General features: G+C 36.4%; 3 protein-coding genes across 3 annotated transcripts; 2 read left to right on the forward strand and 1 right to left on the reverse strand.

Moving 5' to 3' along the window:
- LOC104777568 lies at positions 1584-2138 on the forward strand. Its single transcript, XM_010501840.2, has one exon. The coding sequence runs from the start codon at positions 1681-1683 to the stop codon at positions 1990-1992; it is 312 nt and encodes a 103-aa protein (XP_010500142.1). The 5' UTR covers positions 1584-1680; the 3' UTR covers positions 1993-2138.
- On the reverse strand, positions 2263-5059 carry LOC104777569 (chlorophyllide a oxygenase, chloroplastic). Its single transcript, XM_010501841.2, has 9 exons — positions 4921-5059; positions 4533-4769; positions 4213-4317; positions 3847-4122; positions 3620-3767; positions 3356-3540; positions 3156-3268; positions 2769-3063; positions 2263-2691 (listed from the first exon to the last, which is right to left on the reverse strand). Exons 1-9 carry the CDS (start codon positions 5005-5007, stop codon positions 2527-2529), a joined length of 1611 nt encoding a protein of 536 aa, XP_010500143.1. The 5' UTR covers positions 5008-5059; the 3' UTR covers positions 2263-2526.
- Positions 6322-7392, forward strand: LOC109130644. The gene has a single exon (XM_019240531.1). It carries the CDS (start codon positions 6322-6324, stop codon positions 7390-7392), a length of 1071 nt encoding a protein of 356 aa, XP_019096076.1.

Here is a 19810-nt window from a genome sequence, read left to right on the forward strand (position 1 = left end):
ACGCTATAGATTGGTGGTGTGTCTACGACTAGAAATTTAGTTAAGCGGGATAAATCTCAAGCTTCTACTACCCACTTGATCTTTCTGACCTTTAGCTCGGCCTTTAAGTTGAAGCTGGTTAGGGGTCTGGTGTTAGGCTTAATCTCACCCTCGTTGATTTGCATTTGCTCTAATGTTTTTTGGAATATTAAATTAACCGAGCTTCCGATATCAATGAGTACCTTTCCCAAATCAAAACTTTCGATATTGATCTGGACGACTAGAGTATCATTGTGTGGATGTTGTATTCCTTGGTAATCATGGCCAGTGAAAGAGATTGTGACATCTTCCTCTCGCTCGTTAATTGGGCAGTTTTGGATGTGAAAAACTTGTCGCTTTTGCTTCCAAATTGATCTGAGCAAGTCGTTGCAGTCTTGAAGTCCTCCCATAATCATGTTAATTTGCCTTTTTTGCCGCAGGCTGCTCCTGATTAAGTCGGCTTTTGTGGTTCCTCCATTGTGGGCTAGTTGGATCTGGATTTTTTTGCTCAGCATTTGGCCCCGCAGGCTGGTCCTCCATCAGATTATACTGTTCTTCGATGATGCGAAAGATGTGCTTCCTTTGATTTTGGAAATTTCGTCGATTCCTTCCCCTCATTGGCCCTTTAGGACGGAACTCAACCTCTACTTCCCTTTTTTAAAATTCTCGAGGAAATCTCCTTGAGATGCCTACATTGCTCCGTTGAATGTCCGACCACTTTGTGAAATGTGCAGTAGAGGTTTCGGTCTGGATCCTACAATCTTATCTCCAGGATGTGTTTTTTGTTCAGAATTAATCTAATCATGCGGTAATTAGTAGAAAATTGAAATAATTTGAAAGGAGAGAGAGAGAAGATGATGGATGACGAAAGAGAATCGCACAAGTGGTGTTCCACTGCAACGTGGTCATCTGAGACGACTTCTGCAATTGGTGACAATTTTGAATCTTATACCATCTTCGATCTTCAAATTCTTCGATTTTGCAAAATCTCTCAACTCTTCAAATTCTAAATCTTATGCATCAGAGGAAGATAAAGGTGAACAACGTCATAAACACAAGATGAAGCACCAAAAATGATGGAACACCAAAGACGATGGAACACCGTAGACGATAAAGCACCGAGGATGATAGATCATCAGACACAATGAAACACCGCAGACAATAGAGTACCAGAAGTGATGAATCATTGGAGAGTATGGAACATGATGAGATTAAGTACTAGTTTTGCTATTTCTCAATAATAATTTTTATATTTAGAAATGGTATTTTTTAGAACATTTGAATGAATGTATGTTTGAACTTTGGAAGAAAACTTTAAATTAATGTTATTAAAAATATTTTTCACTAAAATATATATATATAGATTATTGTTAATATTTAAAACATAAAATAATATCAAATTCTGTTTTACAAAAAGAAAATGAAATTCTTATTTTTCCAAAACAAAATTTTGCACTATTGTCGGAACTCAGAAAATGTAAGAGTAAAACCATTAAATAATAAAAAAAAAAGGGTAAAAGAATTTTATATTCATCGTGCCTCGACTAGAAACCACTAGAACAACAACAACAAAGGCAAAATAAAAACTCGTGTTATCACCTTTGATTCGAAATCATAAACCGACAATTTTGGTGAGAACCCTTAAGAGCTGATTAAAAAAATATGTTCTTCTTCTTCGTTGGTGGGTTAGGGCAACAAGTGAGACAGGTGCTTAAATCCAGCGCCGGAACATGCATAAGATGCGGCTCTGAAGCCGATTTGGTCGATTACGACAAAGTCTTGAAACTCTTCTTCGTTCCTGTTTGGCGATGGCCTGGCAAAGATCCTCTACTTCATTGTAAAGACTGCGATCTGTTCTTCCCTCAGTCACTGTCTTCACCGCCACCAGTGTCTTCTCTAGCTATGTGCCGCTTCTGTGATCGTGTCGTGGAGCCTGATTTCCGTTTCTGCCCCTTTTGTGGCTCTGCTCTGTAACTTTGTTCTGTTTAAAATACTTGTACTTACCTTTTATCTCTCAAGATGTCTTGGTAACTTTACATGCATGTTTAATTTGCTAAGTCTATGAGAGTTGTGTTCTGTTCTTTAAAATCATAACCACTACATACATGTAACTTTTTGTCTTTCGTATATACAAATTTAGATAGTTACAAATTAAGCAAATGATTCTTGGAAGTTGGAAGGCATGAGAGTGTTTATGGGAAAAACTTGATATTCAATTTCTCATAAGAGAGTGAGCTGTACACAGGGAAAAATAAATAACAATATTATTTCCTTTGGATTTACAGTGCATGTTTTTTACTTTTCTTATCTAACCAAAAGTTGTTTGTTTCATCAACTTCTTCTAGATGAATCCACAGACCCCGGGTACTTGGTTAAGCTTTCTCTGCGGCGAGAACGAACCAGATAACAACCTGAACTTTTCTTGAGAGGTTTGCTGGTGAATGTGAAGTTGCTAAAACTTCCAACGTTTGCTAAAACATTAGAATTTTTTTTTTCCTTCAGTATCAGTTAGTCAGAGAACGGTAGTTTCTCGTCGCCACGATCTACCGCGTTCCTCCATAGTCTATACCGAACTCCTAGCTTGTCATAAGCAACTGGTAAGTTCCATATGTTTGCACCATTCAACATCCGTTCTTGCTGTCCTAGAACCAGCCGTAGATCTTCGTTTAAGACCTGGAAACATAGAAATGGTAACTTAAGATACAGGAATGCCACGATGAGATGATCGATTCATTTGCGCTGTATTTTACCTGTTCAGCGAAATGTCTCCAGAGGTGTTCCATGAATGGAAGATTCTTCAAAATAGGAGCAAAGTCCAGTGACATTCGGTATAGAAGTCTTGTCTTGTTTTTGGAAGAAGGTAAACAGACATGGAGTTGATGAAGATGTGTTGCACACTGCTTTGTACTTTTCCCTTCTAGTTTCCCTGGTTTGGAGATCCCTATTGTCGATAGCACAATACAAGGCGGTTTAAATTCCATATCGATTGGATACGGATCCCAGTACCCTTGGAGACCCGAGGAAGGCGTTAAGAACTTCACCAAACTGCAGGTGCAGAAACAAAAAGCTTAAAACGAGTACACAGTTAAAACAGATTTATCTTAATGCTGAAAAGAGTAATAAGAGTTAAAACAAACCTTGGGACACTCCAGCCTTTAGCAAAAGTGGATGTGTGAGTGAATGGGGCATGCGCAAGATCCAATAGATTATCTAAGAGCAACCCGTGTTCCACCGGAAGTTCCATTACAAGCTGGGAGTTTATCAGAGATCAAATGAGAAAATGACACATAGATATGAGTTGATTGGATTGGAGAGATGCTTAAAATGTAAGAATTACCTCAGCATGGATTACAAACCCTGATGGAGGTTGTAAAGAAGGAATTGTAGGTGTAGGTGGATCACTGCCAGGCCAGATCCATATCATACCTTCTTGTTCAAGACAAGGCAACGACTTGATCTTCACCTTCAGTAGCTTTGTAGATGGCATCTTCTTACATTCTCCATCGGTTGAGTATTCCCATCCTACAAGGTCACATCTAATAAGATACTACATGTGGTTTTTCACTTGTTGTCAACCATGTGTAGAGAATGAGTTACTAACCATGGTAAGGACATTGAATACGCCCTTCGTTTACTGTGCCAAGATCAAGCGGACACGCTCTATGTGCACATGTATTCCGTACACATCCTGGTTTCCCATCTTCACCTCTAAAGATAACCCATGGTTGCTCAAAGCATTCAATTGGCACCTTGAGACATAAACAATAGCATTTGTCAGAAGCTTGTAAATAAATAAAGACAGAAATCAGGCAAGAACTAGCATTATACCATTGTGTCATGCTTGAGATCTGCAGTGAAAGCGACCGGATACCAAAAATTCTTCAAGTTTGGACTATAAGGCGGAACCGGACCAGAAACATTCAAGCTCTTAGCACCAGTGTTTGTCTTTTCCCTGTCTAACTCGATAGTAGAAGTAGAGGTTGAAGAGGAGGGTTTATCTAAATCCGTTACAACTCTGCCAGGTAACAACCTATCATTTACCAGTTCTTCCATGTGAGCTAACTTGTCTAAAGCAGTTGAAACCCTTGCTTCAGATATATGAACCTGTTTCGTTTTGAAAAAAGAGTTCGAAATAAGCCTGAAGAGGAGCCCTCACTAAAAAGCTAATTTTCAGAGAATAGCATTCTTAAGAACCTGTTGGTGTGCTTTTGATAGTTCTTCCTGCAATCCAGCTAGTTCTTTCTTCACAGTACCGATGGACTTGTACTCACGAGCTAGGGGATTTAGTACATCTACCACCTGACACAAACATAGCATCAAATCCCATAAAGCAATAATGAGCTAGTCTTAGCTAAACGCCAACTATATCTAGCCTAGGACTAAATGTAGCAAACTACAGCTATTTCATAGCTCTATTCTTATCATAAGCTCAAGAAACGCAACTTTACAAACTAGATAGACCTAAGTAAGCTCAAAAGAGGTCAATGCAGAAGAAGTTCAAGGAAGAAACAAACCTTGTCATGAAGAATCATAATGGTAAGAAGATCTTGACGAGCACGCCAATCCAAGTATTGAATATCGAATCTAGCAACTTCAATCGCTTGGTTAACATCCAAGAACTTGCCTTTATAAGGAGGAGCTTTTGATCTAGGATCCTCAACATCAAACAAAGGTCTCCACTGACTCTTCTTCTCAACTAATCCACTCTCATCACCAAACACAGCATAAACCCTGAACTCTCCTTTCACTCCCTGTAACCAAAAAAATCACTTAACCAATTAAAGATCAAACCTTTTCTATCAAACAATCACTCTACCGTCAAATATAACTAAACCCAATTCCCAAAATTCCAGAATTTGACAATGATTTCACAACCCAAGTGGAGAAGAAGAGTAAAGTTACCTTCTTTCTAGAGAGATAAGATGATCTGGTTTTAGAGAAGGAGATAGGAAGAGATAAAGCAGAAGCACTAAACACGGCGGCGTTCATGGCGTCACCGGAGAGAGAAGGAAGAAGACAATAGATTAGAGAAACGCTATGAGAATTTTATCTTTTTATTAAATTGAGATTTTTTTGATGATAAGAGTTTGGATTTTGCCCGCGATCTGAGAATGCCTTCGGACAGATGACACGTGGATAAGTAATTGTATACGTGGCAGTACTATCATCCACATGATGGTGCCGAGGGATTTGCCAGCTCGGATTCTCTAAGATAGCTTTGCCTTTTGTGAATTTTCTTTGCTTTGGTTTTGTTATTTTCCTGCTTTGGTTTCTCCATCACAAGTTTTTTTTTTTTTTTGAATGGTCAAAATATTAACTTTTTTTTTTGGCTCCCCAAATAAAGTATTGTTCGGACAAAAATGTTGAACTGCAGATAGATTTGGAAAAGTATCGAGAGATATATGTGTCCATATAATTTTTATATTAGGTAAAACTCCACACATAGTATCGAATAAATATATGCAGATAAAATTAGAATTATGTTTAAATTTATTTTTTTAGTATCTAAATTATGTAAAAATATATATATAACCCTTGAAAATATGTTTAAATCAAATTATTATATATCAGTTAAATATATGTATAACCTTTTTCTTAATCTATGCATGATTTTTTATTTTTTAAAAAATTTCTTTTATTTTGTGTAAGAATATGTTTCACCCGTGAAATATTCTACCAATGATATTAAATAAGTCAATTCCCTGTAATAATGATTATTGTGATAATTTTATTTTGGATACTTTAAATATGTGAATAGTAATCAATTTTTTTAATAGGTGAATAAATTCCGGTTTTGAAAACGTTTTAGATCTAATGATTTTATATTTTAATAATTAATTATGTTATAAAAATGATTAAAATTAATTTTAAATTGAATTTTTTTAATTAATTGTAAAAGAATATTCCTTAATCATTCAATAGCAATTATGTGTAAATATCTATAAAAATGAAGACAATAAATTCATTGGTGTTCCGAGCTCTCTAACGACGACACATCAACATTTTCTTGAGAATGCTTCTCTATTAATATATAGGGGATTGACTAAGTCTAGTTATGCAATATCTGTAAGTACTTAGGTTTAATTGTCTGCATATGTATATTATGGTTCTACCCGCTGATGAATAGAGTAAGAAAACCTTTTACACCAAACTAGTTTTCTTGACATGGTATGAGAGCAATATCTAAAATTTTAGGTTTTACAATCTTTAGCTCTTTTATATCTTTGCTCTGTTTTTCTATCTTTCTTTGCCCTAAGTATCTCGATCTATTCTAATCGATATACTCTCTATATTCTCTCGAAGATGACAGAAGAATCTGTTACTAAACCTACCTCAACCATGACATCTACTCGTCCTGAATCTACACGTCGGAGAATTGATCCTTATGATCTCTCATTTGGGGATAACCCCGGATCTATCATCTCGCAGCCACAATTGCGAGGACCCAACTATGATGAATGGGTGTTGAATCTACGTCTTTCCCTTCAAGCAAGAAAGAATTTTGGTTTTGCGGATGGATCGATTCTCAAACCGAGTGATGACTCGGATGATCTTGAGGAATGGTGGGCAAATAACGCCATGGTGGTTTCGTGGATCAAGCTTACGGTGGCGCCGGATTTGAGCATTTCGTTGTCTCACCATGAAATCGCTTGTGATCTGTGGATGCATATACAAAAGCGTTTCTCAGTGTTGATCGGGCAAAGGGTTCAGCAACTCAAAACAGAGCTAGCCAATTGTCAGCAGAAAGGTACAGCTGTGGAAGCATATTATGGGAAGCTTACCAAACTGTGGACGAGTCTTGCGGATTTTCAGAGAGCTAAGACCGTGGAAGAGATTGCAAAGGAGCGTGAGGAGGATAAAATTCACCAGTTTCTTATGGGTTTGGATGAATCCTTGTTTGATGCGGTGAAATCCTCTCTCCTATCTCGTGATCCATTGCCTTCTCTTGATGAGGCATATCAGGTTGTGACTCAGGATGAGGAGTCTAAGAGAGGGAGCCGTGTGCTGGAAGAACGAAACGAAGGTGCGAGTTTTGCGGTACAGACTTTGGTTCGTTCTCGTCAACAGAGTGTGCTTCGTGATCCAGCTGCGGTTTGTACTAGTTGTGGACGAACTGGACATTTTGCTGCCAAATGTTTTCGGAAGATTGGCTATCCTTGGTGGTGGGGTGATCGTCCTCGGTCGAATGGCTCGAAGCTCCCAACCACACAATCGGGAAGCTCGAGTAGTTCTCCTGTTGAACGACGTAGAGCTCTGTCTTTGCCATCCAAGAGCGTCAAACCAGCTCATGCCAACCAGGTGGTACTTGCTAAACCATCTGCAGTTGCTAATTTGGTTATCACAGAGGCTGATCGTTCGGAAGCATTGGCTTAAGTGACCAAGAATGGGAATCTTTGAAGAAGCTTAACGAACGAAAGTCAGACACACGTGAACGAATCTCAGGTAAGTATTTTATCGAATCATGGGTTATTGATACAGAGGCTTCTAATCACATGAGACTAGTTACAATGGTCTGTTGTAAACTATATTACAACTGTTGAAAAAATATTTCCACTACAATGGTTTGTGGTAAACGAAAAGTGACTGATGTGGCAAATTTTGTGTTGATAATTATCAACACCCGTGAAAGTAGAAGGAAGAAAATAAATGTGACAAGTGTTGTATTTTAATTGGGTGGATTGATTTTTATGTTTTTTTTTCATCTCAATTATATAACTTCAATTATTTCATAAAATTTATAAATAAATATATCAAAATTTATATCAAAATTTATTATTTTCATTCTCTATAAATTGAGACTACTTCCATTTGACTTGGACATAGAAAAAAAACTCGTCCTTAGATAAAAAAGAAAAAGAAAAATTAGTCTCCAATAAACTTTTGTTTTAGCTATAAATATCCATTTATCTAAATGGATCCAAACAATAACCCTTTCAACACCCAAAATTCTTCTAATTAACCTTTCAACTACCCAAATCCCAACAGTTATCAGTTTCAAAATCAATCTCCCAACCAATCCCAACACCCAAATTATGGTTATCCACCAAATTTCTTCATGCCGTCAGCTGTTCCAAACTATCATCCATATCATGGATCGATGATGTCTTATCCATCTCAAGCACCTCCTTATTCTTCTAATCCAACGGGTAATGAAACTGATTCGAATGTTGGAGCAGCTGATTTTCCCGTGTTTTCTACACAAATGGCTCTTGGTGGTATTAGCGGTATTCATGAAGCCATTCCAGATGCAGAAGATTCAACTCCTGCTCGTCGGAGAAGTCCCAAATAGACAACTGAGCAAAATTATGTTCACTGTATGTGTTTTAGTAATGATTATTTCTATTTCTCGTTTTTATTATTTGTAAAAAATTTAATATATCAAATAACAAAAATTATTAAAACAATTTTTTTTTTAATTATTTAATTTTTACTAACTTAATTTTAGTTTGATATTAACGGTGATTAATAATATGTAATTACAAAATATATAAACATATCTAAAATGAAAAATATGAAATAAAAATAGTGGGGTAAGGTGTTGTAATTTTATTAAACAAAACCATTGTAGAGAGTAGAAGTTATGTGGATTTGAATAATGATGTGGAATAGAGAGAAGATGATGTGGAGTGTTAAAAGAGAAAAAGTGGGTGTTGTAAATAAGTAACCATTGTAGATAGTCTACGAGAAGCATTGAGTTCCTTGTTGAAGTTTGTGATATGCTCTCGGTTTATATCAAGTTACCGGACGGACGGTTTACTGTGGCAACTATAAAGGGAAATGTGTGTTTGGGCTCTCAATTGCAATTGTCGAATGTGTTCTTTGTGGATAGTCTTCAATGCCATCTTATTTCAGTTTCTCAAGTCACTAGCGAGAGGGGATGTATCTTTCAGATCTCTGATAGACTTTGTGTTGTTCAGGACCGCATCACACATATGCTGATTGGAGTCGGTGAGCTCGTGAATGGACTCTATTTCTTTCGAGGAGTGGAAGTAGCGGTGGTGACACAAATCTTGGACCAGAAAACTGATGATTTGTGGCATCGACGTTTGGGACACCCCTCATCTAAAGCAATGGAGATGTTGAAATTATCTAATAATAATTCTAGTAGTTGTGGTTTTGATTCAAAGTCTTGTGACGTTTGTATACGCGCTAAGCAAAATCGTGATTCTTTCCCTTTGAATATTAATAAGACATCAACGGTTTTTGAATTGATTCACTGTGATCTATGGGGTCCTTACCATACTACAACAATTTGTGGGTCAAGATTTTTTCTCACCATAGTTGACGATTACTCACAGGCCGTATGGCTTTATTTGTTGCAATCTAAATCACATACAACTTCTACACTATGTGACTTTGTCTCTCTTGTTGAGCGGCAATTTGATAAGAAGATTAAGACAATTCAGAGTGATAATGGATGAGAGTTTCTTTCTCTTAGTGGTTTCTTTCATGAAAAAGGAATCATTCATGAGACTTCTTGTGTTGGGACACCCCAACAGAACGGTCGCGTAGAGCGCAAGCATCGGCATATACTAAACGTTGTGTGGGCTTTATGTTTCCAAGCTGCTCTGCCCGTGGAATTTTGGAGTTTTTGTGCATTAACTGCGGGTTACTTGATTAACCGCACACCAACTGCGGTTCTCAATGGGAAGACTCCCTTCGAGATGTTATATGATCGACCACCACCAATGACTCACATTTGGGTGTTTGGCTGCTTATGTTACGTCCATGATCAACGCCGGGATGGTGAAAAGTTTGCATGTAGAAGCAATAAGTCGATTTTTCTTGGTTATCTTTTTGGGAAAAAGGGTTGGAAGGTTTATAATCTGGCTAGTGGTATGATTTTTGTTTCTTGCGATGTCATATTCATGGAAACAGAGTTCCCATATTTTGTCACACCTTCTAAGAGTACTGACCCGCCTCCGTTGGTATCTTCTTCTCCTATGACCTTTCAACCCGACGAGGATACTTATTGTTGTGATGAGTTTTTCTATTTAATTCGTCGAGTTCGTTCCTCTCCCACTCTACCCTCGGCTATGGTTCCAGTGAACTGGGTGCGGATTTGGTTGCACGACATACGGATACTGTTGTAGAGTCTACTCCGCAACCAACTTTGTCTCCATCCTCTGTTCCGGGCTCTCCGTCTCCGACCGAGTCGGAGTCGGATAATGTTGAAGACGTGATTCCCATGGGCAGAGGTTGCCGACAAAAGTTTGTCCCCACTAAACTTCATGATTATGTCATTAACACGGCACAGGTTGAATCTGATGGTGATTTCCATTGATTCTTATGTGGATTGTTCTTAGTTTTCATAGCACCATCGCACCTTTCTCGCGGCTATAACTGCCGGTGTTATTCCAAAAACACATGCTGAAGCGTTTCTTGATGAAAATTGGCAAAATGCGGTCCGTGTGGAGGTTGATGCACTTAAGGATCAGGGCACTTGGACTGTCGAGACTCTTCCTCCGGGAAAGAAAGCTTTGGGTTGTAAATGGGTTTTTACTTTGAAATATCGGTCGGACGGGGCGCTTGAACGGTATAAGGCCCAATTGGTCGTTCTTGGAAATAATCAAACAGAGGGTTTGAATTATAATGAGACATTTGCACATGTTTGCAAGATGACTACAGTTCATTCTTTTCTTGAAGTTGTTGTTTCTCGTGCTTGGGAGGTTCATCAAATGGATGTACACAATGCCTTCTTACATGGGGACTTAGACGAAGAAGTGTATATTCGGTTTCCTCCGGGGTTTCAAACTGATGATAAGACACAGGTTTGTCGTGTACATAAGTCTCTTTATGGTCTACGTCAGGCGCCCTGATGTTGGTTCGCCAAGCTCTCTACGGCTTTGAAAGACTATGGTTTTCGACAATGTGTGAAGGACTACTCTTTTTTCACTTTTGCAGATGCGGATACACGGATTCATGTTCTTGTATACGTTGATGATCTCATTGTTACTGGCAGTTCTCCACAGATTATCGCTGGTTTCAAGACATATTTAAGTTCATGTTTTCATATGAGATCTTGGTCGAAATACTTCTTAGGCATTGAAGTGACTTGAAATTCTGAAGGCATGTACTTGTGTCAATGGAAGTATACGCTTGATATCATTTGTGACTCGGGTTTGCTTGGTGCCAGACCGGTATCTCATCCTCTTGAGCAAGACCATCACCTCGCGCAAGCTGGTGGGACAGTTCTTCCAGATCCTTTGATGTATCGTCGATTAGTGGGCAGACTTATTTATCTAAGTGTGACGCGCCCAGATATCTCTTATGCTATTCATATGCTATCACAATTTATGCATGCTCCCCAGGAGCTTCATTGGGAAGTTGCGCTTCGTGTGGTTCGTTATTTGAAGAATAATCCAGGACAAGGCATTCTCTTGCGTGCTGGTGCAGATATTCGTATTACGACCTGGTGTGATGCCGACTATGCTGGTTTTTCACTTAGTCGTCGCTCGCTAACGGCTTGGTTTATTCAGCTCGGTGGCTCTCCGGTTTCTTGGCGCACACGGAAACAGGATGTGGTTTTGCGGTCTTTGGCGGAGGCTGAATATCGTTCGATGGCGGAAAAGTGTGTGAACTTCTCTGGTTACGGGAGCTTCTTATTCCTTGTTGTTGATTCTTCATATCCGATCCCACTTCATTGTGACAATCAGTCGGCTATTCATATTAGTAAGAATCCGGTTTTTCACGAACGAACGAAGTATATTGAGACTGATTGTCATTTTATTCGTGATGAGATCCTCCATGGTGTTATTGCCCCTCAATATGTTGGCACTAAAGAAAAGCTTGCTGATATTCTTACTAAAGCACTTGGTCGCAAAGAGTTTGATGAGTTTCATGGCAAGTCGGGTATTTGTGATCTTCATACTCCAACATGGCAAGAGTTTGATGGTCCAAATTGAGAGATATATGTGTGTCTATGTAATATTTATATTGTCTAAGTCTAGTTATGCAATATCTGTAAGTATTTAGGTTTATATGTATGTATATGTATATAAAGGGTTCTACCCGCCGATGAATAGAGCAAGAAAACCTTTACACCAAACTAGTTTTCTTGACAAAAAGTTCAGTGATTTCTTTTTTTCCTGATTGGTAGAAAAGTGTTTTTTTTTTGGTGCAAAGCGGTAGAAAAGTGTAAAAGCTTTTGTTTCATATGACAAAACTTGGTACACAACTGTTACTACGGTATTTTATAGAGGAAATATATAGATTTGCTAATCTTTTGTTGACAAAAAAAAAGAATATATAGATTTGAAAGATTGATTAACGAAAAAAGTGTAGAAAGATGAGAATTAAAACATATATTTTAGACAAATAATTTTTTATATAATAATATATATGTATTTTAGACCGATAAAAGTTAAAATGGCGAAGTTTATAAATAAACTGTTCATTTTGAATTGAATTTTAGTATCTTACATTAAGGTATTTTTGATAAGTTTTTTGTATTATATTTTGGTTACTTTTTTTTTTTATATATGTTTGGAGAATTATGTGATAACCCATTGTAAACTAAAATCATAGTATATTAATTTCTTTTTGTTTTTGAACGCCATAGTATATTTATTTACTATGTAAACTCATGGTGAGATGATTTTGATGTCAGTTTTCTTTTGTGTTGTGGTGACATGGTTTTCACAGTCTTGTTTAATAATCATGATCTTTGGTATCTTTAATAAATGATTATAAAATGATTATCTGAAATTCTATATAAAATAGTAATGATAAAACTGATAAATTATATCTCTTCACCAAAATTTATTTCTTATAATGTTTTTTTCCTAAACTCTAATTTTGGTATTAAAACTGTCTTCACCTTGAGAAAATAACCAGATTATTTAAATTTTGTTTTTGGTCATATACTTTGGTAAAAAATAAAATTTCTTAATCACTACAAAAATATTCGGCAAAAAACAAGTGAAATAGTGAATTGACCTTAGTGCAGTGGCAGGAGGTAAGTCCATTTGTAGAAGGCACCATCACAACCGGGATCGAGTCCCGATTCCTACGAATGTAGAAATTTGGCTAATAGGCCGGCCAGTTGTGGCCTAATGGTTGACAAAAAGAAAAAAAAAACAAGTGAAACTAAAATCATCAAAAATATTTAATAAGCAATCCATAAGGTTTGAAAGCTTCTTGCGGTTATTTTGATGGCTTTTTTTGTAGTTGACTTACATAAAGTTATTTTTAAGAAGTTTAAGCTTACAACTTAAATTATTCCGAAAACATTTTTTGTCATTCCTATGTTTTTATAATCTTCAAAATTGATACACAATGTCATTCACCTATCATTACTCACTAAATGTAATTGCCTCCAAATTATATATTGTAAAACCTCTATAAATTAAAACTTGATAAATTAGTAAACGCTATAAACCTACAATTAATAAATTTTGTTGGTCCCAATAAGAGTATAAATTAATAATCATGTAAATTTATATGTGTATTGATATATTTCATAATGTATGCTTTAAAATTTTATAGTTTCTCTTATAGTTCATATCTAGAAAACAATTGTTATGTTGTTTTTTCAAACTATAATGATAGAAAATACTTTATACGGTGTCATAAAAATAGGTAACGTTTTTCAAGTTTTCTAGATGTGCATCATTTTCATTTTGATAGTTTAATAGACTATTAATATACGATAATTGATAATATTATTCACAAACTTGAATTCATGTATGTCATTTGTATAAATGAATTTGTCTATAGTATTTGTAATTTATTGTCAATTCCAAAATCATAAAATTTATAACATACAAAAATCTAATCTTATTTTGTTAAAATTGTCTCAATTCAGAATTTAAACAATTTAAAATATATTTACAAGTTTATAATTATTAATTTACACTTTAAGATAAATTAATATCTCTGTAAATTTATAAAATTTCATGGTTTCAACATTATTAATTTAGAGAAGTTTTACTGTACAATAAAAATCAAATGTTTGTCCACACTTCTAAAACTGTTCAAATCTTCTCGCAAGTGATATAAGTGTTTGATCAATTAGATTATGTGCCTCTTAAGAGCAACATTCAATTGGTGGATATAGAAATTTGAAGAAAGGTCCAAGATGATTCTTTTGTTCTCTTATTAAGTAACGGTTCATCTAGTATCCACGCTTAAACAGCAAAAGCCTTTATTCAACAGAAAACATAGAATCCTATTCTTGATCATGAAAACAAATTACGTGAGTGAGTTGCCTATCAAACGACGCAGTATCAAACCCGAAGGCGTAGAGGGATATGACCACATTGGTGAAGAACCGATTTCATTCACAAAAGCAATGTCGCTACGTCATAACGCCATTGTCTTGGGACATGTGAACAAGTTATTGGAACAACATGGCGTCGTGGCACAAGATAATGGGGTTTATGACGGAACTGGAAACGTCGTCATCTCACTACATGAAAAAACAAGTTGTTAGAACATAACAGCGTCATGGCAAAATAAAATGATGTCTTTGACGGAATTAGAAATGTCGTCATCATCGCACAAGAGAGCCACACCTTTCACAAGACCACATATGTCGCCGCAGTTTACGAAATAGAGCAAATAATTCAAGAACTCGAGCCCTCGTTTCCAAGCAGAACAAAGATATGATGAGGTGGAGCCCTTATCAACCGATGCAACTGTTGATCATGTCAAGAATATTGTTTCAGATCTTTGTAACAACCTGAACGAGCAATAAACGTAACTTATACCTGAACGAGCAGTTAAAGAAATTTTGTAAACCAGGTTTTGACATTGTGAATTGAATTCATATGCACAGTGCCAGCTCAAGATTTTTAGGGGCTCTGGGCAATTTTTGTTAAAAAAAAGTATGGATTTCATTTTGATAATATATAAAATCTTGATAAGACTATAAAAAATTATTTTCATTCTACGTTGGAACCGGTTCAGATAATTATAGAAGATAAAGAGTATTTTTGGTTATTGACTCGTAAAAATAAATCGTTAAAAAGTATTTTAAGAAATTATTTTTGTGTTACAAATTTTGTTTTTGCCTCTTTTATCTTACATTATTTTTTTTGTGCCCATTTATCTTACATTATTTTTTTTTGTACCCCTTTATCTTGCATTATTTTTTTTTTTGTGTCCTTTAATCTTACATTATTTGTCTCCTTAATGTATTAACTCGGGGCGGTCGTACCCTTTGTCCCCTATCTAAGCCGGCACTGCATATGCACATAAAATATTTTTTGATGCATGTTTTTTGTATGAATGTTAAATTATAGGGTGAATTAGCCCAATAACCAAAACAAAAAAACTATAATAGTAAATAACACTCTATTTAAACAAATTAGAAGATTAGGATGAGGCAGTGGTGGAGGACAATGGTGGTTGTTTGTCGGAATCGGTGGCCGGCGGTGGTGACTGGCGGCTGTTACTGGAGACCGGTGGCCGGAAATGATTGCCGGAGGTGGTAGCCGAAGATGGTGGCCGACGGTGGTAGGCCGGAGGTGGTTGGCCGGCGGTGATTGGCCGGCGGTGGCTGGCCAGAGGTGGTTGGTCGGAGGTGGTTAGCCGGCGGTGGCTGGCTGGCGGTGACTGGTCGGAGCGGTGGTCGGAGTGGTGGACGGTGGTGGGTAGTAGCTGGCCAGAGCGGTGGTTGGAGTGGTGGGCGGTGGCTGGTGATGGTGGTGTAAGGGTGATGGTAAGAAGGATAAAATTGTCAATAATACACAAAATATATCCTATATAACTTTTTGATGGTTATAATGGTTACCAAATTAAATATAATTTTTTTCTGTGTTACTTTTGCCAAATTCCCTAAATTATATTCACAAAAAGAAAGACTGTTGTACAAATTAATGCAACATTGTATCTGAATTTAAAAATAGAAAAGTAAAGACAGGCGAAAAGGTAACAGTTCAGGGGGTGGATTGAAACCACAGCTGAAGACCATTTTCAAAGCCCGGAACCGTCGTCATGGTGAGCTTCTCGTCTATTATTAGATGATTTCAAAAATGGCATGAGCTCAACTTAAATTATATGATCCTCTTCCACAGCCTTAAGCAGTTGATCACGATACACATAAATCGGCTGACTTCTTTTAACTTCCTGATTCACAAATAAACAGATGCAAGAACATGTCAGGATTAGTTTTAGTTTTTGCTATGGATATTAACTCAAAGAAACATACAATCTGAACTTATTACGTTCAAACGCTAAAATGAAGATCTGGTGGTTGAGTTTTGATTAAATAGAGATAATGGAGAAAACCCACAAAAAAATGGATAGCACGTGAAGTTTTTCTAAAGCTGATTTCTCTGCCAAATCTCGAGAATTTTGTTTTTCATCCATATCAAGTATACAAGTACAAGCAGGCAACTACAACTCGACATATGTTATCATCAGCTTTGATAGTTGTCATAGACAATACATTTTCACCAGCCATCACAGATTTCTTATTGAAATTTATTTGGTCCTCCAACACAAACCTGCAAAAAAAAAAAAAAAAACATTTAGAATCTCCAGATCATGGGACTATTCCATGTTTAAAAGCTAGCAAGGACTATTTTTCAAACGAGATAAACAAACCCTAGACAAAAAAAGAGTATGATTTAGAACGCCTAAAAAGAATTTTGCAGAATAAAAAAGATAGATATTGCAAGTGCAAGCAGATAAGAATGTGTTGAATTACTAGCAAAGCGCTCTTTGTCAGCTCACTTGTATCGTTGTACAACAACAAAAAACCTCTTCTCCTGATCAACACCTCCATCTTGATCATAAGCATCTGGAGTTATATTCTATACTAAACTCCGAGAGGTAGGAGTAAAAGGGAGATGTGTTAGATATATAGAAAAGCTAAAGAACCACGAGGGAGATGAAAATGTTACCTCTTTGACATTATCTTCATCTTGTGTTCTTTTCTTCACAAGGTCATAAATCTCTAGTATCTATCAAAGAACAAAGATAACAGATCAACCCATGCTCACTATAACAACGCATACTTTATTTATGAATACAACCATATAACTTTGAATTGCAATAAATAAATAAAAGCATGCACTAGAATAAATCACAATGGAATATGTTTTTACACATTAAAAGAAGCATGTTGCATCAAATAGATGTTGGAAATTGCAACAACCACCTCGACGCAAGAAAAATGTAACAATTACCTAAACTTACGAATCTCTGTTTCTGTGCTTTTCACCTCCAAAAATATATTGTTCATGTTCTATCTCATCCCTATAGAGAAAAAAAGGAAACGGGAGAAATCAATTAAAGAGAAGAGAATAGTAAAAAAATAAAAGTCCAAACATCTATATGTCATGTATCTTAAGGTCAGACTGATTCAAACGCAGCGTTTACGGTTGTGGCTACGGGGACTACGGAAGCGGATAGCTACGGTTTCAAATGTTATTAAACGTTTTGAATGACTGGTTTAGCATTTTAAAATAGGTGCATTTGCGGGAGTTTTACGACTGATTGACTAGTAGTTAAAACATTAATGTCAAAAATAAATATAATATATAATTATACAAATGTTTAAAACACCAAAGACTTCATTAAACTTGATTAATAATTCAAATTCATAAAAAAAAGTACTAAAATAATTATTCGAAAAACAAAAAGATTTCATAGTGAAATACTTATTACTCTATATATGCATTTGGATCACCACATAAAATTGCAGTAAATAATGTGACAATACATAAAATGGAAAAGATGATACCATGAATTTTTTTAAAAAAAGTTATAAATGACCTATAATGAATGAATAAAGAGATATGATATTTACCCTTCCTTCTTGATTTTTTTTTTAAATTTTCATCAATTTGGATGGAAGCCATAATTTGAAAGTTTGAGAGAAGAGGATTACAAAAAGTTGATTAGGGTTTGAGAACGTGATACAAATAATAGAATTACTTGAATATATATAGAAGATATAAAAAAAAAACATTTTCATTGTTTTGTGTTTTTTTTTTAAAAAAAATTTCAATCGCAATCGCCCGTAACATAGTGTTTGAAGGTGGTAGCGGGAGAACCAATCAACACGTTAGTTCATCCAGTTTCTTTTGTTTTCTCTTTTTCAAATATTCTTGTCTCGAGACTTTCCTGTATCAGACCAACAAAAGATGATCAATATGGACATCACAAAAATAGCCTTCAAAGAGATTAATTCTAGTAAAAACACTGTAAAAAGTAATTAACCATAGCTCAACAGATCTCACTATATCAAAAGGAGACAGGTGAGAGAGGAATAGTTTTCTTGGTTTTACACGTTGTTAACTTTTGGGAGTTAAAAGAGGAATAGTTTTGGAAGAAAGAAAATGAAGAGAAATATGTGAACAATAACATTAGTATTTCATTAAGAAGGTTACTATTTGTTCTCTTTTATCATTTAGAAGGTAACGTTGAGTCAGATATGATTCTATTATGTATACAATTTTGTTAGGCGTTCTGATTAGATTTGTATTTGTGTTTGATTTTGATACTTAGAGGAGTCGTGCTTGCAATAACAAAATATTGTTAAGCTTAATCCATAAGAGAGCATCAAACAAAACAGTGGATGGTATACACGATCGACACTTATCTCTACCAAATCCTTTGTATCAAATTAAACACGATATCAGAATCCTTAGTTTATCCCCAAATCTATGTGAATCCATGAAACAGCGCATCCTTATCTATGGGCTTGTGTCGTTTGCTTTCGTGGGCCTTAAGCAACCGACATATGGGTGTTGAGTTTATCTTTAAATTTGATTTTGTTTCGTTTGGATATTAACATATCTTAACATTTGTTTCTGTTTTCGTATGGATATTAACATATCCTAAGAGTCGGGATTTGGGTTTATCATTTCGTTGTGGTCAAAAGCTATATAAAGGCTTGGTCGAGTCTTTGTACAAGTCAGTTTTGAAAGAGTAATAGAAAAGCCAAAAAAAGTCAATCTTAATTGTTAAACTACCTTGTGTCAATCCAGAGAGGAGGACTCTCACTGTTCTTTACGAAATCAATATTCGTTGATTTCATCTCGTTACGTTTTTCAATCTTCCACCACACTCGTTAGATCCGTTCGAACTGCTTTCGCCTCTACATTAGTTGGTAATTGATTCATCTCGCTCCTGGTGGGAAGAATTTTATCACTCATTTAAGATGGCCCTATCCAAGAAGTTTGACGGTGACGAGAGTCGTCACGCTGTTACGACTCAGAACTGGGAAGATTTTCGTGACCCCTTTATTGCGTCACAAAGCGCTTTTCAACGCTCCTTCCCTGATGCGCTAAGACCATGACGGAGACATTGACGCACTATCTGGGTGAGCACAATCAACGACAAGGGGAAGAGGAAGTCAGGGCAGAGGAGAACCCTTTTGCACGTGATGACGACCAAGAAGGGAGATGGTTCACTTCCAGCCGCAAGTGCACCGCTTTCCTAACAAACGCTGGGAAGCAAGTTTCAAGGTGGACATTCTAGAATTTCACGGCGGGATCCGTGGAGAGTCACTTCTAGATTGGCTGGTCACTTTAAAGGAGGTTCTTGAGTTCAAGAATGTTCTGGAGGAACGTAAGTGTCGTCTTGGTCATAACAAAGTTTCAGGGTCATGCCGCATCCTGGTGGCAACAAACCAAATCGGCGCGTTCTCACACAGACAAAGATCTGATTCACTCATGGGACAAGTTAAAGAAGAAGCTCCAAGAGACGTTTCTGCCCCACAATTACGATCGAACGATGTACGATAAGCTCTAAAACCTGAAGCAGGGCACTCTATCCGTTGATGACTATGCTTTGGAGTTTTACCTATTGGTAACACGCAATGACATATGTGATAGCC

The sequence above is a fragment of the Camelina sativa genome, chromosome 3, assembly GCF_000633955.1.
Source record: "Camelina sativa cultivar DH55 chromosome 3, Cs, whole genome shotgun sequence".
Lineage (NCBI taxonomy): Eukaryota > Viridiplantae > Streptophyta > Magnoliopsida > Brassicales > Brassicaceae > Camelina > Camelina sativa.